The sequence below is a fragment of the Prinia subflava genome, chromosome 2 (assembly GCF_021018805.1).
Source record: "Prinia subflava isolate CZ2003 ecotype Zambia chromosome 2, Cam_Psub_1.2, whole genome shotgun sequence".
In the NCBI taxonomy this organism is placed as follows: domain Eukaryota; kingdom Metazoa; phylum Chordata; class Aves; order Passeriformes; family Cisticolidae; genus Prinia; species Prinia subflava.
In genome coordinates, this window is record NC_086248.1 from 79,528,621 (window position 1) to 79,554,766 (window position 26,146).

Consider the following 26,146-nt stretch of genomic DNA (forward strand, 5'->3'; position numbering starts at 1 on the left):
AATTTAAATGGTTGTGAGATTTCTAATAAGAATATTGTCTTGATAAAGAAATGCTTGGTTTCAAATTTAAGACACTATAATTTAGCAGAAATATTAAAATAACAAAACAAAATTTACATATTCTCAATAATGGCAAATCAGCACTCAACTTTTCTTTGAAAAACTTTGAAAGACTTTGAACAAGTTCACAGAGAGATTTGTGTTGTTTTTCCTGTTTCATGAGAATTTGCCATTAGTACTTTGTGCCTAAAATTTTTTTTAATTATCAGTTCTGCAGAACAAAACATTAATTTTCTACTGAAAGGGGAAACATTTTAAGTTTTCTGTAACTTCTGTTAGTCTGTATTAAAATTACACCCTTGACAGATGACAAAAGGTCACCTGGTTGTTCCACAACATAAAGAGTTTGAAATTTTCAGAGCAAACCCAAGCAGCAGTTGGAGAAGGCAATTGGAAATGAACCTACAATAGAATTTACAGCATTTGCAAAAGTACTGTTTTTACACTGCAGAAGTCTAGCAGCTTTTTATACAGCCATGGGCCAGGGGAGGAAAAGAGGCAAGAGGGCTTTTATTATTGAATTCTGTTTTCTGTGACAAGACAGGCACATAAAGAAACAGTCAAGCACTAAAAGCTGTTAGATATTTGTGTTAGCAATTTAGGTAAGAACATCTGACACAAAATGCAGACATTTTACCTGCATTCCTGATGAAGCTACACTAACAGCTCCCACCCAGATCCACTCACACCTCCCCCTCTCTTTACTCCCTGTCAAATATGTAAGATCATGGAGATGTTACTGTGGGACAGCTTCCAAGACCACAGAATGGTCTTAAATATTTAAATGACAATGTTTTGTCCAGCTGGATTGAGTCTATGCTCATTGGGGAGATCAATGGCAAATAATTTCATTTTTCACTTGATTATACCCTTTCAGTCTAGGAAAAGAGAACGATTCAGTAATCAAACAGTAAGCACAATTTATGAGTAGTCAATCTATAGATTAGTATTTCATTGCTTAAACATACATGCAATTATTTTTCACAATGAACAAACCCGTATCATTAACTCTACATTTAGAACGTATTTGTCAGGTAAACTCTTTGTGATTGAAAATTGTTAGTGGTGCTCTTTTGATTTGCTCAGGTCATGTTTAATCTCATGATCAGAGAACCACCAGGTGTTTCCCGTCGGAAGGGATCTGCTTCAGTTCTTAGAGCTATCCTACACACAAAAAAGAAAGGGAAAAGATAAACTGGATTCTCCTGGGGCTAGCTGACATGTGATTAAGCCCAACAGAAAGGCAGGAGCTGTGAAAGATTCAGCTCAAGGTCAAATGGTATAAAGGGCAAACCTGACAAGAGGCTGACACACTACAGCTAAAAGGATCCCTTGCTAAAGGCACCCTATGAACAGAAATGCCTATCTGATACCAAATACAGGCTGCCTGAATATACAAAAGAAGTGATTACCTGAAGATACTCAAGTCTGAAATGAAGATTTATGTTATACTACAAAGCCCACCAGAGTAATACGAAGCATCATCCAGTAAATAAATCAAAAACTAACTCAAAAGTTCTACAACCACACACGTTATGAATTTCCAGAGCAGGTGACTTCATCTGTTTGTGCAAAATCTCCGATTAGGACTTCCCTCGGAGGAAATAAATCGAAGGAAAATGGTGCGCATGCTTTTGCTGAAGGGTGCTCAAAACTGCAAACAGAACTAATTCTGTGATTTAACCTTTCCTAGTTTTCTTGAAAGGCAGTAACAAGTGTGAGAAGATAGTTGTGTGTACATATACTTGCAAACAAGAAGAGTCAAATTATAAGAAAAAAAAATATTCAACACCTCCAGGGAACCAGAAATTTCCCTTGGATTGGTAAGATAAAGAATGTACCTCCACTGAAAGAGTTACTTGAGGAAGGTTTAAGCAGCAGCTTATAATCTTCAAAAGTGGAAATTTCATATGAGAGACAACCTTGATAATCTTAACTTATTAGAAGTTAAAAGTCACTACTGGGAAATTTACAGTATGATTTTTTCCCTTACTGCTCTTAGAAATCACAATCCAGGTTGGGACACCATACTTCCACTACAGAGAATGATAGAATCTCACAGTTACCTCACTTTTTTAGCTTTATGTATTGATAAGGTTTCTCTATTTTATTGTTTTAAAGATGATCAAAACAAGACATACAATCCTAGACACTGATGCACTGGCTTTTCTCACTAAGACTATTGCTCCAGAGGATTATTTTGAGTTAATCTAGAATAGTCATTCACAGCCTGTCATTTGACTGCAGGCACTTTAGAGACTGAAAAGCATCATCGTACACTCAAAATAGTAATACCATGTCTGAAACACAGCTTCCATTATTTGCAAATATCAAAGACTGTAGGGACCAAGTTGAGTAAGTTACTTCTTTGAAGCAACTCATTAATTGAAGGCAAAGCATGCCTGTTGTTAAATTATTTTATTCTGTGTGATGATTTTGACCACTAGATGAAATTCTTTACATTGCTGACTTCAAAAAATTCTCTCAGTATCCTGCATTCAGGGTTATAGATCTGGCTACCCATGTAGGAACTTGCTTCCCATCTGTGTATTGGCAAGGGAGTTGAAAGTCCATTCTTTTACCACAAACCCAAGAAGACAGTGGCTGCTGGTTGCCGACACCGCCATGAAATGTTACATGAGCAGTCAAACACAGGGAGAATGCTTTGTTTGTCAAGTTCTCCAGCAGCCTCACTAACTTCCAATCACCTCATAACTTTCTTCAAAGAAATCGGCAGGAGTCACCTCTCTTATTGTGACCAGATCAATTCTGATTTCCCGTGTATTACTACCACCAACTCAGATGAATTGAGTAAGTTATTCCTGAGATAAAATGTGCTCAGGGTTTCAGCATAATTGCCCCTTACTTTGATGGACACAATTTATACAAGCTAACCGAGAGCATTTATATATCACATAGGAAGTCTTAGTTTTAGAAAGAATTCCAGTTAAAATCCTAAGAGCAAAACATTTCCTTTTTGTTTCTTCCCTAGACAAGTCTTAGTCATTTTTCTTACTAGCAGCTTAAAATATCATACTGGTATTTAATAAAGTTCTGTTTATACATATGAATTTCAGTATTTAGCCTTTCAAATACAATCCAGAATAGATCATGCCATAAGACCACAGTAGTAAAGTCATTAGTAGTGACTCTTCTACTTTGTTTCCACAAAACCTGACAGCTTGACTCTATAATGGACAAGAATTCCCAAAAAAGAAATGCCACGCTGAAAGCCTTTATTCCTGCAAAGTTTATGAGCTGATAATCATTACAATGAATACTGAAGACACGCCACACATAAAGGCCAACATGAAATAAAGGCTTAAGTACAGTGCATAAACCAGTGTACACTAAATGATTACCATTGTCCTCATAGTGGAGAGAGTGCGTGTATGTGCATCTTTATACACTGCATGCATAAATGCCTTCACTTAAAAAAACTAATTAAAATAATTCTCCACATACTGTGGATCTTTATAGTAAAGATGTACAAAATAATCTTTTAAACACCTGTGATTGCCTACACCATTGGTTCTTTGTTATGGGGATCACACTGGGAGGTCAAGATGTTAGAAATGGAGAAGGCTACAGAAAGAAAGAAAAATAAATTGAATTCTTCCCAGTGAATACCTGGTAATTTGATGATACATAATGAATGATTACTAGATTTGCTTAGCAGCAGGAGGTATGTTTTGGTCACCCAAACAGTATTTCCCAAATCAATCACAAAATAAAAAACATGATTGATTGTTGTTATTATACACCAAAAAGCAACCTATGGGTTGGTGAAGCGGATTATGCATGTTTCTTTGATCTTTTCCAAACAGATTTCACTCAATAAACTGCTTATATGTTTTTATAATCACATCATACTAGAGGCTGTTTTTCACTGTCAGGAAAATTTCTCTGGGTGAGAACGAAGAGTAACTAAAAACAGGTCCACAGGGATTTCCTGAGGAGGAATAAACAGCTTTTCTAAACTCCAAGATGGGTGAAGAAAAATTTGTCTTCTGCTGTACTAAAGGGAAAATTTCTCTGAAAGCATCAACAAATACCTTCCTACACAAACAATACTCAAACCCACAATGTACACCCCTGCTATTAAACATTTGATGCAATGGACAATTTCTGTTAAATCTGAAAGGGACACAGTCTCAGATAACAGTGATAACTGCATTCTGCCCAACTTATATTGCTTTCACTGCTTCCTCCTCATTCCAACATGCGCTGAACTTGGGAGAAAATGTGTGATAAATAAGGGGGCTGAGGAGGAATTCCCTGTTACGTGGGAGATCTGCAGCAACACAGGGCTGTTAAAGACAAATGGCAATGGGACTGGGGATAATAGCTGCTAATGCAAGACATTATACACAATGTGGGAAGGAGAGAAACGGGGTGAAAACTTGGGTGAAAATGACATTTTGTGAATACATTTGTAAATTTGAAGCCACATGTAGCTTTGAAACCTATTTAAGGAACATGCTAGTATCATGAACTCACCACAACATGCACTTAATCACTTTATAACAATAACCTGAGACTTGCAGGCCCCACTCACATCAACATGTCACTATGTTTGAAAGGCAGTGAGCTTGCAGATCTACCTTTAGCCAGACTCCCTTGTGTACAGGTTTAAGGTATCACTGAAAGAATACTGAACTTCACAGGATACAGACTGTTCTTACACAATCAGAAAGCATACGATTAGCTAATAAAATACATTAATATAATATCAGGCACAGACAGAAGGATATAAAATACATTTCTGCAGAAGAGATTAGCATAGATATTTCAATGGATTAATACGTTTCAGTGACAGAAGGTATATTTAATATATAAAATCCATATAATGAGAAGCAGTTGAAAAAATAGGACAACTGTCATGTGTCCAAGAAATATCTTCATTAAAAAAGCTGTCACATATAAATACTTCTCAGCAACAAAACCCCCTGCAACTGAACAAGGCAAATTTAATTCTGAATGTACAATGTGCCTCATCATGGATCTTAAAATTACTAATATCCTTGAGCAACTGGATATCTCCAAATTCAAACAGCACTTACCTTCTCCTGTTAAATAACTCCTGGCTGATGTTTATGATTAGTTGTACATAAAGACTGTTGGTTTATTCTAGCAAAAGGACAGTGAAAAAGGAATACAATCAATGTGGATAAACACACCCAGAGGCAAACACCTGAGAAGGGTAGGAACTAATTAAGCTCGAGGCCAATGTTGGCAGAAGAGCAAATGGTAATAACTTGGCCATGAAGAAATTCAGGCTGCAAACAAAACAATCGGATGTTTTCAGATGAAAATTCACAATTTTGTGATCAAGATGACCTGGCTGTTTTGAGTAACCAGGGCTTGAGCTCAAGAGCCCAAGGACACCCCTCGCTTCCAGTCATACATACTAAAAACACAATGAATTTTAGCACTCTTGCAAAAAAATAAATCTGCTCACTGGAATAAATCTACAATAAATCTGCTCACTGGAAAAATATTATATTGGCTATAAATGATAAGATAAAAACACCTATAAACTCAGAAGTGAACGAATTCTCAAAGGTTTCAAAACTGATTTGCGTAGCTCCAAAAGACCATGGAATCTCATTCAAGCTATCATGACTCTGAAGGATCCTTTCCAGCAATGGGTAGAGCTGCTTAAATCCTGTTACAACAACACATTCTGCAAGATCCCTCCACTTTCTACCAATATTCCTTATTCTTGTTCCAACCCCCTAAAACTGAGGAGTGAAAAATGCTGACACACCATGCCATACAATAACAGAAAATAAGGAACAACCTTATCATCTTCCATGCCTCGTGGAACTTGTTTTTATTCTGCCTATCACAAAACCTCAAAGAAATAGAACTGAAGAATAACCAGTGTATATATGTGACACACCAATCAGTCACAAACCTGGCCCATTCACTGCCCTTCTTCACTGACTTCAGTAAATTTTATACACAAACCTATTGAAAATGCACAAATTAAGCAAGTACCTTTAGAATATTCAATGTTTTGGGTCATGGGGTGCTTTTTTTCCAAGCTGTGAAACTAGCAAACTCCACTAAGAAAGTTTGCTCTAGAGAGGTGAACCATTTCATCCTTAGATTAGACTGATTTGTGCTTCTTAAGGAACCATGAGAAATCTGCCTCACTGTCAGTTGATCCTCCACCAAATCCATGATTTAACCTCAGCTTTTACTAATAAATATATATTCAGTCATTAAATACAACAGCCTTTTATTTTGAATCTTTGGCAATACCCATGTTCACCAGAAATGCCATTTTGATAGATCCAAACTTTTTTTCAAAGTGCAGAACAAATTAATTGCTTTGCTTCACCTAAAAAAATATTTTCCTTTCTTTCCCTTCTCTCTCTCTTTGTCTTTTATTGATTGTTTTAAAAAAACCCCACAAAATACATACTGTGACCAAATATGGATGTCCTTGATAATCATCACCTTTTTGTCCAAAAATATGTCTGTAATATAGTACACATGCAACTCTTCAGCAAGGAACACTCAAGCACTCCTAGCCTAGGATGTCCAGACCACAACATGACAAACATTCTCTTTCTGGATAAAAGCATAATTAAACTCTTACAAAAACAAAAAAGAGGATGGTGATCACTGCCAGTTTAGTGATCTTCTGTGTTTATTGATAATGATGACTATGTTTATCCTTAATTACTTTTGCTTTGCTTTATTAGAAATATTATTTGGGAGACAAATAATTTTGCTCATCGGATAGATGTGATCAGATTTTTTCAGAAAAAATCGTTTTCAGTTTCATCTACTTTTCACTTCAGGCTGAACCAGAAATCAATTATTTCCAAGGTTCTAAAGTGAAGTTTTTAAAAATGGCTTTATACTTCACAAAATCCCTCTTTCCTATCTTTCTTTCTTTCAAGGAAAATACCTATTTGCAACTAAGACTTAATTGCAACAGATGGAGGACATTTGCTAGTATAGCTTCTTTTTTCTTCCACTCTGGTATGTTTTTCTCTTTAAATTGAAGTGCTGCAGGTGGTAAAGATAATACTACTGCATACATAGACATATCTATATGTATGGATATTCACCATGCATTCACCACTATATCCCTATTTATGGACTGGAAATTTCTAATTAAAAGGAAAAATATGGACAGCTTTTGCAGGTGGAAAGGGAACATACTTACAGAAGCTCTAAGGAAATTTTCATTGTGCTAATGCAATGCTATGACTGTTCAAAAAACTGAGTGGATGTGATGACTCTATAAATATACACACTATTCTTATTCAGAATTCAGGACACTGTATCTCACTGCATTCTTATCCTGCCTCATTTAATACTCACAGGCAGACTGTAAGAAGGTTCCAGTATCACTGGCACTGACATCTTCCCTTGAAGATTCAATTTTGTCAAGTAAAAAATCTTTTCTCCCACAATCCTCTCCTTTTTCATGCGCCGTACGCTGTAGAGTCGAAAGCGAACTGCATAATTCCCAATCATCTCAGACTCGACGTGATTAAATTTGAATGTCTCCGTGAAGACAGGGCACGGTCCCCGCTGGATGCTGGTTTTTGCTCTCTGCTTCTTTATAGGGAGAAGAACTAGGTGTACTTGCCACGAGCTTCCACCTGTCCTGCTGTATGTTGGAATGTCTGTGACAGCTGTCACTGTCACCAAAAGCTTCTGTTCCTGTGAGTCATAGTCAAAAGTCACATCCAGTGTGCCATATTTAGCTACTGGCTCAGGATCAAAAGGTTTAGGAAGCTGTGAAGATGATCCCCGAGCTGACATATCCTGAAGAAGAGAAAAAAAGCCATTTATTTATTTATTTATTGTCTTCTATTATTAAATCTAGAATGGAAATGTATGGTTTACTCTGGACAATATGAAGGCATTATGATCTTTTTGTTCATTTCATAAACAAGGCTATTAAGCACTGAAAGCCCAAAGAGATGGCTGACTGGCAGTCAAGATGAAAACAAGACTTTACCTGGCCAATACCAGGAAAGCCAGGAGCCAATCAGTCTGAACTCAGACTGAATTATGCTGTAATGATCTTTTCTTGTGTGCCACACATTTTAAAAAAAAGTATACACATTTTTTACAAGATAAAACTACCTTATTTCACTTATTTTACACACGTATTTTGAAGTTTACCTATTACATTGCTTGAAGAGACAGTTAATGATTGAGAGCACAGTGAGGTGCCAGCAAAGAGTGCAGGAATTACAAACCTACTTGCACACACAGCTCCTGTTGCAGTCCACAAGAGTTATATGAATATGCCAAAATTTATCATAGAAACATAGAATCACAGAAGATTTTGGGTTGAAAGGGACCTTTTAGTTCCAACCCCTCTGCTATGGCCAAGGATGTCACTATCGTAGCTTTATTAATTTAATTTCACTGGAACTGTGGAAGATGCATCTGTTTTGAACTCATCTTCTGAACTCTCTGTAAACCACATCAGTCCTAAAACTGCATCTTAAAATTCAGATAGTTTATTGTCACTTCAAATTTTGAATAACATACTGATCCTCTATAAAGTTACAATAGACAGTTTGATAGGGATACTGAAACAGAAAATATTTACAAGTAAAGGTCAACCTACTGGTCATACAATAAATTATTCCAAATATGTTAGAAAAAGTTATTTCAAGTGTGTCTTCATATTATCAAAGATAAGTGTGTTCACATGAGCAAAGAGATGCCAAAACAAAGACTTCTGGGCTAAGAAATGTTCTTATTTTAACCTGGCTACCACATAGCTGTGGGAATGCATTCCTCTAAAGGCTTCACTCCTGAAGATTTGAGCGGCTCTAGAAAGGTTGGCAGCATTCTCAGTTCTTACTGAATATGCTTACATTAATGACTGGAGAGACACAAAATGGGAAGGCCTTGCAGCTGGGCCTTCCAGACCTTGCACCAACACCCCGGGTACACAACATCAACTTACCAACAGGTCTACTTAGACAGAAACATCAGGACTGAGCTCTAACACGCACTTCAAAACTTCCGACAGCAACAAAAGACAAATTTGTGTCAAAGGAGCTTCTTCTGCACATGGCATCACTAATTAGGCTTACCCATAGATGTCAGTGCAGTAACTGGTTGTTAAAGGCATTTCAGTGAAATACGTGCCAGAAAAGATGATTTCTTCATAGAAAAAAATACATATATATCATGACAATTTCTAGCAGAAAAATAGAAATATTAAGGGGCCCAAATCACTATATCACATCAACAATTTTAAAAAACCCACTTTTTAATCGTCTTCTATTTTTTTTTTAATGGAATGTGTTTTACATTATGGGGTGTTCATTTTGGAAAAGCATTAATAGAACATTTATTTGGGTTTTCTGAAAAATCGTGTGGAAGAATTTTGACAACAGTCCTCAAGTACGATGAAATTTTCTGACTGCTTTAAAATGGCTTAAAAATAATTCACTCTTACTGGGAGCTGGTTGGAAAGTTAAGGTGCCATAAAGATAACTACAGCAATCTGAACAATCCGAAATCATATTGTCATATTTTCTGACAAATTTTTTTTTTTTTTAATTGAAATGAGCTGCAGTATTAGTGCCTGTATAACTGTGCATTGATCTTTAGATGAAAATAGTGTTTCACCACACTCAACTATTCTCATTTACCTCTGGACTAAGAACTGCCGTGCTATCACTAGGAACATCCTCTTCGTATCCCTTGTTATGAAAGCTTTCTATTTCGTGTCCCGTGCTTCCCTCACTTGGGCACTTGTATGAACATCTTGGGCTGTTGCTACACTGGGAATATTCACATTTGCTGTCTCCGACTTCGGAAGGCGTACAGGAAAGATGAGGAGAACCACTGTCATCCTGGTATGGAGGCGGCTGCAGTTCATCCAGCGGAGGTGTTCTTCTCATCCTCTGAATGCAGTTTGCTGAGAATAAGTCAAAATGCTTTACTTACTTTCTGATTATTCACTGTTCAAACAGTTCTGTGGAAAATGTCAATCTAAATGCCTGGACAGAGAATTTAAAAATCTATGTATGTCACTTTTTTTTTTAACTTTACATTTCAAATCAGATGAAAAATACTACTGAAAAAAAAATTGTTAAAAATGGAAATGAGTGATTTCTCAGATGAAAGAAATTTAGATAAAAGCAAAGTTTTAAGTGTATAGTCAGAATGGATTGTGCAAACCACACGAAAAAAATAAATATAGCACAGATATGACATGACAAAAATTCTAGGCTTGAATTACAGAGATGCTTACCTTGCAAAAACCTTTGGATATCTTAAGTCAGATTCTGTGCAGATGGAATGTAGGCCAATTATGGAAACAAAATGCACTCCCTAAAGCCATGATACCAGGCTGATTACCTCCCATGCAGTTGCCCACCAGGGAGATACTAAATTAAACTCTGAAGACAAGTAAGGTACTAATAAAGGCAACTTTCCACACAAGTGAACTCTGCTCACCAGTGAATTTAAAAAGTGAAGCAGTGTCTCAGATTCTTTATTACTTGTTAAGGGCAGCTAAAGGGTACGTATCCAGCATCTGGGAGCTACGCACTACCTCTCGTCACTAAAGACAGTGGAAAAGGGATCATGAGCAATCTTGTACTTGGGATGAACACTTGTTGCTGACCATCTTTGCTTTTCACACTAGATAGATAAATAGATAGATACAAATGTGGTTACATATCTCCTCAGAAATTAAACCTGATACATGGCTACAGACACAGAAAGTTAATTCAAAATAATTACATTTCAATTTTTTATTGCATATTTTACTATGCAGCATTACACAGTTGAATAGAATTGGGAAAAGACAGCAAGGTGTGCAGCAGCTGAAATGAAAGGAATAACAAGGACAGGTAAAGAACTGTCTCGTATTTCCTTTACATTTTCTGTAGAGGTTTTAATGAAGATTTCAATGCCCCTGACATAAATAATTACCTTATACATAAAAATTTCAAAGCAAAAATGTTTGCTGGTTTCAAATGTACCATTTCACTCACAGAAAATCCTACCAAACAAGCAAGTTAAAGAATGTATTAACTGGGGAATGCAGGGCTCTTCTCTATTTCCACGGCTCCTTAAAGAACTATGGCCAACAAGTAATTAAAACTCTCCTACAAGATGAAACCACTGTCAGGAACCCTCTCATCTCTGATAAACCCATCAGAGCCAGCCTGCCATTCAAAGTGATTCCAAATTACTGTTCCAGCACTCCTGCAAAAGGTCTTCTGCTGTTAGAGAGCCAGTGCTACTAACTCTGAGAAATCCAGTCCCACAGGGCTGGAAAACAAAACAGACAGCAGGGAATCATATATTTGAATTGTAGTCATCTGTCTAGCAGATAAACATAAAACCTTACCTATGAATATTAGACAGCTTGCACCCATGAAACTAGATAGACATGATTTTAGAATCTAAACTGATATTTTGATAATATTAAAATAATAGTATGTATCATTTGACTTTCTATACCATCAAACATGGACTTCCTTGTCATAATCTATATAATTAAATATCCTAGAAAATTAAGAAAAACAGCATTTCTGCTCATTGTTGCCAAAAGGCAACAAACAGCATTAAATGAGACAGTAACCACCTGGCAGCCCTGAATTTCTTTCTCTTCACTTGTCATCAAGTCTGCTAAGAATTTTTCATGCCCAGCTTTTCCATAGTCTAATGAAATGAAAGTGTGTCCAGGTAACTATCAACACCCTTATTGTCTTACATGAGTAAATAAATGACTGTGTGCGTCACTTTTTTCACTTTGATGAACTCCATTATATGTCCCTATGGGAACACTGTACAGGCTGTGTGACAGAAAAGGCGCTTTTAATGTAAGCGTGGAAGAAGTGAAGACAAAATTCCTATTAACCAGCTGTGACTCAAAAATCTCAGAAAAAGCTAAAGCACCAGGGCAGGTTTCAACTACGTATTTTTCAAATTGCAGTTTAACAAACTGAAATAGCATGTAAATTCTTAAAACAAATATCTGGGATTAAAAATCTAGGGATACCTCTGTCTAGAGAGGTATAAACTGGTTTTGAGCAACAGTTTTCTCTACATAAAAAGATATCTAAGTTTTCAAATTAATTCTCAAGGTGAAAATGTCTCATTTTAATTTTCGCCTCTCCACAGCAAATGATGCAATAAAATGATTTTTTTTTTGTTACAGTTCTTTGAAAACCATGAAGATTTGAATTCCATTGAGACATTCTAATAACTGATGATATCAAAGCCAAATGGTATCACAGACAGTAGTGAATACAGCAATACTAAATATCTGATCCTGCGTATTTTCCTTCAGAATTACTCAGAAGTAATGACTACCTTTGACAATCTGTCTAACAAAATTTTGCATATGTATTTAAAATTTAAAAAAACACTGCTACTGCTTGCTGGCTTATCACGAATTGTATTGGAGAAAAATATTTGGAGCTGAAAGGCAAGATGATCTGAAGTGTGTGCGTATTTACACAGGAAATCCCTGTGTATTACATACCTTGTACCTTTTATTTAAGGTGTAAACTTCAGACACAGATACGTATAATTCTGTACTGTGACAAAGCCAAAGAATACCTCCCAAAGACCACTGAACATAGCTAATAACATCTGCTAAAGATTTACAAGCAAATAGCTACACTGAAATTAATCATTGCATTGCTTCTATGCAAGTTGCAAATCACATAGAAAATACTTTTTGTAAATTCATTTGTAAATGCAATTAATCATATTAAATATATTAAATGACCACAGAGTATAAAACAAGCCCAACATGTCCCAAAAGTGGAAGTAAGATACAATCACAGAGAATTTAAATCAGGTTTAGTCTGAGGTTCCTACCAGCCAGTAAATGGCACAACAGAGAAAAAACCAATAGAGAGAAAGACCTCACATTCAGTTCTCCACCCAAAGTATGTGCAAATACTTGGCATTCTCATGATATGAGTGAGTGAAACTAAATTTGTTTAGTAATGAGTATTTGGTAGATTCTAAATCAAGAATACAGAGTATTGGTGTCAATAGGAAGGTTTGAATAAACACTTTTTAAAGAGGAAACTGCTTTAAAAAAGTTTTCTTCCTCCCTTAGTAGTCTGGGAAAACATTCACTTAGTGGTGACAGTAAGGACCTTGCTTAATAGCTGAAGAAACCAGAACCATAAATGAAATACCTGACAAACCTGAGCAGATTAGCATTTTGCTGGTACACTCAGAAGTTACGGCATGTAAACTGTCACTAGCACATTTAAGTCAGAAGTAAATAAATATCTTCTTTCTAGGACTATTTGTTAAACAGTGAAGGTTCATCTGTGTTCATAGGCCCCTGTAGGACAGATTGCAAGTCAAAGGGGAATGACACATACCTTGCCATCAGCCTCAAGAGACTCACAAGTTAAATCTGACACAGCGACCTAGGCCAAACTGAGCATTCCTGGAATGTACATTTGATAACTAAGAGAAAATCCAGAGAAGGTTCAGTCATTTTGCTGGGGGGATTCAAAGTTTAAAGATGCAGAAGTTCATCATAAGAAATGCTTTAGGTTTTCAGTTACTGCTTGAAATCACTTCTTCCAAAGCTGCTCATTTCTCCTCTCTGTTCTGGTCTCTCATTGGCCGTGCCAGGCTGCACATTTCACCACGCAGCCGGTGATGTCCTTTTCCCATGTTTACAGCATTTAGACTTTCCTACAGTAATTATTTTTCCCAATTATTTTCCACAGCAGCAACACCAACCCAGCCTCCCTTAGCCCATATTTCCTGAGTAATTCCAAGAACACCCATCTCTTAACACTGAAAAAGAAACTACCCTTGTGCCTTTAATTCCCCTGTCTCATAAGCCATCATTAACTACACTTCTGCAGCTCCGAGTTTCTCATGTACAGTACTTCTTTAAAAATTCACACTGTTGTGGGAGGCAACAGTACCACAACAACCCTATTGGAATCTGGCTTCCAGTTCCTTTAAAATAAATAATCACCTCATAAATCAGTAATTTTTGCAAGTCATATTTTGTAATTGTCAGAATATCTTCATACTCAAAGGGTACCTTTCCTTTCTCTAATACATCTCTGTTCACATTCTGCTACATAATTATATATTTTTTAATCAAACGTAAATTTCAAGTTTTCAAGCCTTCAAGGGGATCTATGTAAATGTTAAGACAATTTAAATAAAACATAAAATGAAATACATGTTTAAAAATTAAAGAAACCTTTCTTATTCTGAATGATTAAATACCCTTAGAGATTTCTGATAGGCAGCACAGACAGTCCAAATGGAATTTTCATGTTTGAACTTTTCTACCATCCAAAAATATTATGTTGACTGAATTACCCCACATTACAGGGAGTATAAAATATAAACATTAAATATTGAATGAAACCTCAGGCCTCTCCTTCCTTTAAAATTAAAAGCTTACATGCATTTTTGTGAGGACAAAACCCAAATTATTTCACAGAACAACAAATTATCTTGGCATAATTCTATTCCTTTTCCAAAAGAATTATGACATGAGTCATGCTTAAAGAAAAAAGGGGAATATAGGAATGGTATGGGGTCATTATGGACAACAGAAAAAATAATCTTTCTTTTTGCATTTGCTTTCTTCTTGCATTTGACATATTTTAGACTTCTATTCACAGTTGAACTATCTTCTACATTAGGCAATTCACTGTAAACAAGAAAAATATCATATCTGTTTGACTGTTTGGTTTTGGTTTTGGTTTTTTTTTTTCCCCAATAATAGATAACTGTGCTTCCTAATATTTAGAAAATTCCAAACACTATGAGCTTAATCCCAGACCTATGGAAATCAAACCAGTGTTGCTGTCATTTACATCTGATGTCACATGATGCTTTTAGCAATGCATTTTCCTTACTCTCTCAAGCTAATGCTAGTGGTCATTCACATAGTAAAAAGGTCCTATTTTGCTTTTTATATAAAAGTAATTCAAAATGATAGATTTATCTTTATGTCCAGTCCTTAAAACTTCAATTTTCTTCCACAGGAAATGTCTAAGACCAACTGAAATAGCTGAAACACACTTATTTTTTTTATTGTGTTTACATCTCAAGCCTGCAGAATTACATATCAGTTTTGTTTCCCTAAAAAAGAAATTTGCTCTTTTGCTCTTTACTCTCTGTACTTAGTAGAGAATCTCTTATTTGTAAGAATTTATGGTCTGTTTTACAGAGCAATACTGAAAAGCCCAGCACTAGTGAAAAAAAATCTCTTCCCAAAATTAGCCCCACTTATAACATTTTAACTACAAATACATTATTAAAAGCATTATCATGAACTAGCTGTGAAAGACATTCCTTTGTTTCCTTCCCAAATATTTTGGTTGTCTTTCAATGAAAATTATACATTACCATCTATTGAATTAATTTGTTTGCAATTTAAGTATCATTCTCTGGTTCCTTATACAGCATTGATATTAACTGGAATAGGAAGGAGTTCTGCTACCTGGTTCTGTATTTCTACTTTTCAGTTGTCCAGAGTACATCTAAATAATGCTTAAATCTAATAGTTCAGTATTTTTAATCATTTATTGATGTGAATATCAATATATCAAGCTCCAGGACACTTTTTCCTTTTTTTACTTTTAAAACATCTTGCTTTCTGAGACCCCATCCAGCTCTAAAGCTTTTTGAAAACTGTGATCTTTAAGAAGTGAAATGGTTTGTTTTTCCTTCTGTAATTGTATTTCCTTAGGTAAAGCATACGTACCAAGTATGCCTATTCAGGTAGGAAAATGTATTTTCTGTTTAATTTAGATGCTGGTTACACTTTTACTATTTTTATAAGCAGTCAACTTTCCTTTACTCTACTTTTCAGATCACTATGTTGGCTAATTTAGTAAATGAACAGGTATTCCTAAGCACCTCTGCTCACTATTAGTTTTTTCCAAGTTATCAAAATTGTTAGAAAAATATCACTTCCAAAAAGGTAGTAAGTTAAATGAATTCATAGAATCTTCCTTTTGTTTATCCTTCACTTTTAAAATATGCTAGAAGTCCTGCTTGCTGAGGGTGATTGACAACCAGCTTTGAAATCTTAGGAGTATCTTGGTGATAAGGAAAGGCTTTTTATCATCTCTGCAAAAATTCTCCCAAATTCAGCTCTCTCACCAGCATTTATGGATGCTTAAGGGAAATTCAGTGCTTAAGAGCTAAAAGCCTTGAAAACTCCCCCCAATGTAAAGCATCCCAGGCCTCTGAGAATCCAAATTTCTCAGCAGTGTGTGCACAGCAGCGTATCCCTCATACCTCTAAACAGTAGCAGCAGGATGTGGGCTTAGGAAATTTTCCTGACATTGCTATACTTCTTTTGAGTACAGTTATCCCCTTAAATTAAAGCTCAAATTCCAGTCCAGTTTAATTCTACTACTGTGATATTAAGCATGGGACTTGAGCAGCAATGAAATGCTGAAAAGGTAAAAAAGACCCCACACAGGTCTAAAATCAATTCCCAGTGAAACATTGTAACACACAGCTAATATTCCTGTAATGTTCCTGCTCTCACTCTGTTCAGTCTCAAATGAGGAAACAAAGCATGATTAGAAAGCAAGATTGATGTGTTGTGTGGATAATTTTCTTGAGTATTTTTATGTTTTTGCAGCTCATTTCAGGCACATTTGGCTTTATATTGGACAAAAATAAAAAATTATGAAGTTTTCTAAGCAATACAAAACTCCTCTTTCAAGATCTTAATTCATTTACTGATATAAACAAAATCCATTCAGCTGTATATACAATACTTAGTACTTAACTATCAGAATTACATCATTCTTTTTTCCATACTTTTATTTTAAGTAAAATAAAACTACTCTCTTATTGAGACTTCCTTCTGCAACTTAAAATGCAGTAACTTCATGGTTTCTTAAAAATACCTTTACCCTGGTAGTTGCATTTTGCAATTAAAAAAAAAAAAAAAAGCAAACAAAAACGTAAAGTTCCCTACCATTTAAGCTTTCTCTTTTTTACTTAAGCCTAACAGGTGAAAATGAACCATAAAAGACACTTCCCATCAAAAACTGCTCACGGAATAGGAACACAAAGCCTGATTCCTTTGCCTCGTTTTCACAGCAATTTTGACTGCAAAGGATGCTCTGCTGGAATGAGTCACTAACAAAGCAGCACTACAAGGATTATGCACGAGCCATTTCAGCAGGGCATGAGTTAAATTTTCTGGCCATCTACTTCAGCTAGCTGTATTACCACAGTTTGGCTATCTTGCAGCTGTTAATATACATACAAGTGAAATATATATTATGGTGGATAATGGTAGTATTATAATATTAGAAATTAGGATTTTTTTTGTGGGTGGAGAACTTTTGTGGGTGGAGAACTGAAGTATGGGGTGAAAATGAGATAATAAAAATTGCTGTGAATCTAGCTCAGAAGGGCTCCTCATCACAGAACGCTTTCAGAGAACTGTGGAATAGAAACACAGAAACCAAGTATTTTACAACTAGTACTCTAGCCATTTCTTCTATTGGTTTTTGAGGGTTTGGTTTTGTTTGCTTGTTTTTAATTTTTTTTTATTTATACTTCAGGCTCTTAAATTATTATTAATCTAAAATTCACTTGAAATTAATATCATCACCAACATGAAAATCCCCCATAAATATAACACCATCAACATGAAAAACTCTCATATATATCTACCCCCACAGAATTTTATAATATTATCAGCTTTGCAGTGGAAGAGAAGGAACAGAAAATAAAAAAAATAAATCATGGGTGAGAAAAAAAGTACAGGGAATAAGGAAAAAAACGGCAAAAGGAGAAAGTAGTGCAATGATTCAGGAAAAAGAAAAAAGTGGTTTGTTGTCAAATACAAAGAAAGAACAAAGAAAAGAAATAAAGAGAGAGAAGTTTAGTAGATCTGTAAGGAAAATGAGATAAAGTGCAAAGAGAGAAATAAAGAACAGACAAGATGCAAGCAGGAATGAAAAATTACAAACAGGTAAAATAACAAAGCAAAAATGACAGAGAAAGAAAGGTGGAGGAATGGGAAAATAAAACAACATATGACATGCAAAAAAAGTAGATCAGTTCTGAGAAAAAAGCAATGTCAACAGAGCAAAGAGATAAAAGAGAAATCAGTGATGTCTGATGGGTGGGAATATCCATATTTGTAGGTAAAAATTTGCACAACCTAGAGAACACAGCTAGTTACATTCCCGGAGAGGCAAGACACTTCCCACGATAAACATTTATTTTTGCATTTATATTTTAGATTTATTATTGTTCTTCCTTTAGGTGAGAAGACACTGGTAACTATTTATTCAGATCCTACAGTTCCAAAGGACCTTGATTTCTCTGATCTATCCAGGCACTTTCTCTCCTTCTCTCCTTGACACACTGTCTCAGTGACTTGCTCTAGTAAAATGGACTGCCTTCCCTGCAGTATATTAAAGTATTTCTGGAAAAAAGCATTCTAGAAAAATCAGATTTTTTTCTTTGGTTTGAAACAGCTCTCATAACTTTACCAAATAAAAAGCAGCTAGAATCCAGAAACAAAAAACTTCTCTGATCCCAGTTTGCAAGAGCAGCTAAAAGGTCAACAATAGAAGAAAATTGTTCATGTAGGGTCAAGAACTCCTCTAAAACCTTTTAGATATTAATGCCTGTAGAAAGTATGCTTAGGAATGGTTCTGGTATCATTTACAGAGGCAACTCTCCAGAAAAACAAAGGCAAAATAGACACTGTGAAATCACAGGAAATGGATATGCTACAAAACCAAGGTCTCTCTCCTTCACACACCCAGTAAGAGGGCTAAGAATTCACAGAAAAGGCACAGATTAAGCAGCAGGGAGCATGTCAGTCTGTTCTGCTCACTCCAGCAAGGCCTCAAACAAGTTTCCCCAGGCAGAAAGAAACACAATTATTCAAAACTAAATTTCTTGCACTTCTTTGCGGCGCTTCTGAGACCTCCCACTGTCACAGATGAGCTGCTTTACTAGGCTTACATGTAATGTATGATGTAGGTGTTGCTATGTTTCCACAGTTGTCATACAATTCACAAAATAGGTAATTTCCTGCATTTTGACAAGACTAAATGAATATGAGTCTGGCTGGTAAAGATCTTTTCAGTCAGCCACAGCACCAGCTGTAAGAGCTCAGCGAGAGCTTATGAGGATGAGAAAACCGTGGCCAAGCTGCATAAGGGCTCGTGAGACCTAGAGCAGGATGCTTCAGCCCACAGCAAACAGCAGGACAGGAACTGCTCCTCCATCTCATCCACCCAAACAAACAACAGCCCTGAACAATCAAGGAACAGTCATTCTCAACACACTGAACTTCCCAAAACACTATCTCGAAAATTGCATTGTCATGGTCTTATACTCACAAAAATAAACCTACTAGCCATTGGCAGAGAGTGAAAATATGCCTATCCAACAAAATTTTTTTCTCATAGACCTTTCTTATACTAGAAAAAATTTATATACCTAAATTGAAATTACTGTTTGATGCTGCTTGCTGAATAAGAGCCTTAAAGGTGGTGCACAGCAGTTAATTAGTAATCAAAGTCTGACAGATACAGCTGCAAAATATTTGTATGATAATTTCAAAATTGAAAATTATTTATTTCACTGTACATGAAATTAGAGTATGCTCATTAGAAAGTCAGTGATTATCCCGAAAAGGACTACAGGAATATTTCAGTAGCTGTGCTACAGCAGCAGAAAGTATACAACACATGTCTCCAGGCCAATTACTATCACACCCTTCATAATTTGGTGTCAGTGAAGTTGTTAGATCTTAGCCTTACAGTTGAAAACATATTCAACAGAATGATGTTTAACATGGTTCACAACTAGAATGCTGCTGCATCCTGCATTAAATACATATGACCTACCAGCATAGCACTCCCATTGTTAGAAACAGACAAACAAAACCACCAACCAGGCAAAAAAAAAAAAAAAAAGAAACAAAACACAAAAAAACCCCAAAGCCCACCACTACCAACACTAAAAAAACAAACCCAAGCCCAACCCCAAATAAACAAGTAATGCCAGGAGCAAAAGAGACCCAGAATACTTTTCTAACTGGTGGCATTCTACTGTACTGTCATTAAAATTTTTATTTCAACAAAATAAAAACGTCAAGACATATACTCTTAGGTTAAAAGCATCCTAAAAATAGTTTACACACACATATATGTAAACACACATATATACATACACACACACGCCCCCATGGCCATGTACCAGTAACAGAAACCATTTAAATTTTATGAAATATTAAATATAATTAAGATTACAGAGAGGAAGCAATATGCATTAAAAATGCTGATGTTAGACAGCAAATATTGACCTTTAAAATTTAACAAGTGAAAAGAGTCATAATTTGCTTGTTATTCAAACTTTAACAATAAGTATGATCGCTTAGATAGCAAAAAGAAAAAAAACCCAAACCACAACCCCATAGCATTTGCCATCACTTTGCATTAACATTTTGACCAGTCAACAATTCAGCAGTGATGAAATGTGCAGTTTGATTCAAAGTAAGACAAGGCTATTTAAATAACTCAAAATAAGAAATGGTTATTGAAACATTAGAATTTTGATAAGCGATCACAGCTGCACTAGAATTAGTTTCTATAGCAACAGAGGAAATAATGTGGAGAATTGCACTGCAATACAAGATGGATTCCTTACAAACACTGATGTTCAAATACAAAACTTCAAAATTATTCACTGTACTAAAATATTTTTATTGAAATGGCTATTCAAGTATCCTATATCTTGTACTTCATATATTGCACTATTTTTGTTCTCTGGTATTCAATTCTAGTCCTTCCATTCAAGTTTTCACACCTTTCCCCATCGCTTACCTTCCTATTTTAAAATTAATTAAAACTACTTAGTCTGAAAAATACTGGATTTCTAACCTCAAATTAATCTTCATTTTCAACGACTTGTTTGTTATCCCTACATAGAAGCACACATTACATTTCTTTTTCCAGCAGTGCCCTTTTGAGATGGGAGAGAATGCTTTGCACATAATATTCATAAGAAGATGCATCACAGCTATGAGAATTAACATCACTATGGAACTTCAGAAACTTACAGTCATATGAGACTTGCAGGAGCTTTTATCAGTGTGCACTCTCATGTCCTAAGCATGATTAAGAAACCATTGCAAACCTATTAGTATTCATGGACTGAATACCCATAAGATGGTAAGATAAAGCCTTTCATCTGAGTACATCTTTTAGATTTCAAGTGTTGCTCATTCCTAGCACCAAGAATTATTGTTTCATTGCATCATCCCTGATCCCAGCTATTTTTGGCAACTAATTAAAAGCATATGCCTGAACCTTTTATGTATTTTGCCCTTATAATGAGACCTATTACTCTGGCTTATTCCATCCTTTTGAGTTCCAAAGTATCTTTCGAGTTACCATGGATACAAGTGATATGCTTTCTCCCACAACTGCTTTGTGTGCCTTATCGAACACCAGAAAACTGGCACAGTAGGAATCTAAGCCATCTATACAGGATGAATATCTAACCCCTTCAAGTGTTTGTCTTCCTCTTCCCCCCTCCAAAAAAAACAAAACAAAACAAAACAAAAATAAGTATGCCATATACTACCATTTGTAATGAAATAAACAAGCAGGTTCTTTTCTGTTTGAAATCCAAGACTTTTGCTCAAGGAAAACAAAAGGAAGAAAAGGTACAGACATAAATTAATTTAATCTGACCAACACCGAAACAGTGTTGAAATGAAAATGGGAGTACACAATCATTCTGAATTTGCTGCTTATTTTGACTTGACAGAGTTTAAGTGTTTCTACATCAATATATCCACAGAAGATGTAAAACACAGCAAATCTCGATGAGTATTTCTGAAAGGAGTCACAGAAACATTGCATGCAACTCTGAGATTATGCATAAACTAGAGTAAATAGAACTCCCCTAAACTCCCTCTTTATACCAATTTCTTATGGACATTTTCAAATGCAGATTGCTTTCCAGCAAGCTGGGAATAATTTGTACTTATTCAGTGTAGAAGAGGGCAGTTAAACAGATTTTTCCCATTACGGTTTTTGTATTCTGACCTCTTCTTAAAAATAAAAGACTCTCACTGAGAGAGCAAAATTTACACAGTATTCAAAAACCAAGTGCTGATAGCATAATCTGAATTTATGTGTGAAAAGTAAAGGGAAATAACCAGAAGGAAAAACAAGTCATTGTAATACGAACTTGATAGAGACTCAGAACTGCCTCCCAACTTTCAATTAAATCATTGGAAAGACGTCAACTGCATAAATGAGTGCCATGATGGCAACTAAGAGCAAGAAAGACAGTAAAGATTGAGTAGACAAATGCTGTTCTTGCCTCTTTTCCTCAGTTATCTAAACTTCTTCAAGTATTACAACAAAACACTCAACAAAAAAATATACTTGACTTCTTCATATCCACAATCCTGCTTTAAAATACAGAGAATCTGAAGTATAATATCTGAGCCAGAGACGCTGGTGCATAAACACCAGACCCATACCCTTGCTTGTATTATGAAATAACTGTATCATTCTGAAAGTTCTCCACAAGTTTTGCATAAAGTTCTTTACTTTATGATATAAAGAAATATTAATTATTTTCAGTTTTCTAACACTGTCAGTGTGGGGTAGACTTATATTTACCTGGATTTCTTTTAATCTTTACATTTAACTTCTGTCTCAAACTTCTTTTTGGGGTCAAAAAAAATCCGCATAATGTTTTTACTATGAACTTTCAACTAGAATTAAATCTCACTTCATTTTTGTCCCTTAAAAATTTCTTTTAAAAGTAATTGAAAGCTACAGAACAAGGAAAAGTAACTCAAAATTGACTGCTACATTGTGGCATTTATGCTAAGTTGTCTGTGCTACCAAAATATTGCAGTTCTGCAGTTTTATGTCAGAACCACATACAAAAAAAGAAAAGGAGCATCTGGAGCAGTGGAGATATTTACAGAATGGCTCAGTACTCAAGGCATTACATTCACTGTTACACACGCTATTATTTGTCCTCTGTATAATATTCTCCTGGATTATCTTCACTGGGCACAAAAACACACAAGAGCTTCCCCCAGTCCTCTCGGAGAAGAGTTAAAGCACAAAGTAGTCTTTTTTAAAGAAATAACTACCATTGTTACCAAACCTCTAAAGTTCTTCCTTTTCAAAATACTGAAGTTCTCTGGAAATTGCCACTGCAGTTCCCCAGACTTCTGTGGCCAACAGATTGCCTTTAACACTTACGACAACTACTGTTGCTATTTCAAAAGATTTTCTTCCTCTAAAGTGCCTTCTCTTGAACAGGAAAGAAATGGCACTAGGACAAGCAGATGACTGAGAGCAGTGCTTCTTATTGCCAATGAAAGGAATTTCACTCTGAAAACAGTCAAGATAACAGCCATTATCAAACAACAAGATGATGAGTTTCTCTGAAGAAAAGCTTTAGATGCCTGTCCCTTAACAGATTAACTATTCCTCAGTTAAGAGGAAAAATGACCATCAACACAAAGCACCTTTTCAAATTTTACCAGTACTACCCAAGAATTATCTGCTGGCCAAATTTTTGTGGGGATATACAATTCATGAACCAAGAGCTGAGAGGAAAAGAAAAAAAATATAATCAGAGTATAAACAACTTCATCAAAATCATACATATATTTGCAAATTTTCATGGGATTATTGCTATAGTAAGATGTAAGTTAATGAAAATTGTAAAATCCAAGAAAAAGACATCATTATTCTCTCTCATTCTTATAATCGAAAAATAATTTCATTCTGGCATTATGTATAGCATTTAACAAAGACAAATACAAAGGATTCCAAGCAAAATAGTTTTGAGAAGGTGGGTAAAAATGAATGCAAAATTAGACTAGTTTTCTGTTTTGTATCCATCAGATGTTGAAAATAAGTGCAATAGTTTGGGATTTTTTCCCATTTAATTCATCAAATTGCCACCAATGCTACAGATGCAACAAAACACTTAGAAATATAATAAATCTTTATAAAATATAACACAGATGACATTGTACTTTTCATTCCAGAGTAGTGGGAGAATAGAATTTCTATTAAAATTCACAGGAACTTGGGCAAAATTCTAAAAAGATACTATTTTTAAATCTTGCTAGCACAGTGCTGAGGATTTAAAAACAATGCTTCAGAAGTCATTATTTCTACTACCAAACTACTGACTGAGCAAAACACAGGGATAACCAAACAACTGATCAGATATAGCTGTGAACAGAAAGCCATATAAAGTTTGAGCAAAATCAAATATCGTTAAAAAACACATCTTCCTTGAAGATATGAAGAAATTAGCCTGATCCCAAGAGTAAATCTTGACCAGTTTAAACCACAACAGACACAACCCCTCTTTTTTTGCCAGAAGTCGCAGAGTTGGTCCTGGCCTTTTGGTTGTGAGTGTGTTTTCTGGTACAGATGCCAATGCTTTGCAGCAGCCAACAGCAATCACGTCACCTGTTCAAATCACACACATCAGCTGTATTTGTTCGGGCTGAGCAGTTTCAAAGGAAAGAAATTCACACCTGAAGTCAGCCTCTTGAAGACATGAACCTTTTGTAGTTTCATTCTCCAAGATTTGGATTTTTCAGATACACATGCTCTTATCAGCTCTATTTTTAACCTGCCGCTCATATAGGATACTTAAAATTCTGAACATGTTTACATTATCCATCCAGCAGGCTAATGGAACTGCATACCAGACAGTCATGCATAATTCAAATCAATATCCTCAGGCTTGCAACTCTAAGTCAAAGCTGCCTTTAAATAAGCTGGGTGTGACTTCAACATGAATAAAATGTATCTAATTTTTAAGCTTTATCTGACAAATTAGTATATTTGCAAAGGAATGTAATAAAACTTCTTTAAAAATTAAAACAATTAGGAAATCACAACAATTGAAAATCTTTTACAAAATATTTTTAAGGACAAAATTTAGAATGGTTCAAAAGGTAAAAATGGACAGCTGGGTCATTAGTTGGTTTGGGTTTTTTTTAAAGCGAATTTTACAGATATATACATAAAAACACATGCTGCTGAACTACTAAGTGGTGAGAAGGTGAATGCAATAGCAAGATTTCCTATTTACAAACTTAAAGATCAAGCTTTAATTGAATTGGGCAATAGGTGACCACACAGAAAATCTTATACCCAGTTAAGCACGTCTGATAACTTCTCACAAAGGACCAGAATCAGAATTTCCATAATAAAATAGTTCTCCCTGTAAGTTTCTCTATGTGCTTTCATGAGACCATGATTCCATCACAGCAGATAATCTTCAGCTGCACCGAAATGACCAGAAGCATGGCAATGACATTAGCTAAGGATTTACTTCCAGCTTGTCAATACAGTGGAGGAAAGGCAACTGCAAAAAACCATCCCCAACCCCCAAAAAAACCAAAACCAAAAGCTCGCCCCAAACGAAAAGGACATAAACCAAAAATATCACTTCAAGTTGTATAACATTCCCTTTCCCCAAGGAAGATATTCCAATAATTCCTAAAATTTATAATACTTTATAAAAGTGTTCCAAATAGCAAATAAGAGCTCATTTTGCAGGAAAACGAATTACAGATCTTTGCCTCCACAGAAGGTACAGACACAATTTTACACAGATAAAATATAGTCCCAAAAATATACGCAAAGTAGCTATGAAAATAGTTATCCTAACAATAAATTACATGTTATCAGATTATAATGGTAACATTGTTCAGCTTGTGAAGGGACAAGATATTCCTTAAACCATTCCAAGAGAATACTTACAAGATAGTTAACCATGTCTATGAAACTGAAACATATGCATATGGAAAATAATCTACATTAGGTAACAAAACTGAAAAAGAGTCCGGTTACAAAAAAACCCTAATGTTCTTCTTTTACCAAAGAGAAGGTTAAAATGTAATGTACTCACATTGAGTCCTAATGGTAACTTGTCCTTAACCTACAGGGATAAGGCACAACCGGGAGACAAATTTTAGTTTTAGACTACAGTTAAAAATCTTTTGGTTTTAACCTTTTAAGGTAAGAAAAATGCTCCATTTACCCTCAGTTGTTAT

The 26,146-nt window shown here is 35.4% G+C and overlaps 1 protein-coding gene across 3 annotated transcripts in view; it reads right to left on the reverse strand.

The window, feature by feature from the left end:
* The window catches only part of SYT14 (synaptotagmin 14), an 88,145-nt gene that overhangs the window by 19,901 nt on the left and 42,098 nt on the right, over positions 1-26,146 (reverse strand). For all 3 annotated transcript variants that reach the window (XM_063390744.1, XM_063390743.1, XM_063390742.1), the window contains 2 exons: positions 9,711-9,979; positions 7,405-7,854 (listed from right to left, as the gene is read on the reverse strand). In XM_063390744.1, the coding sequence (XP_063246814.1) occupies positions 7,405-7,854; positions 9,711-9,979 (719 nt within the window). The remainder of the gene's footprint in view (positions 1-7,404; positions 7,855-9,710; positions 9,980-26,146) is intronic.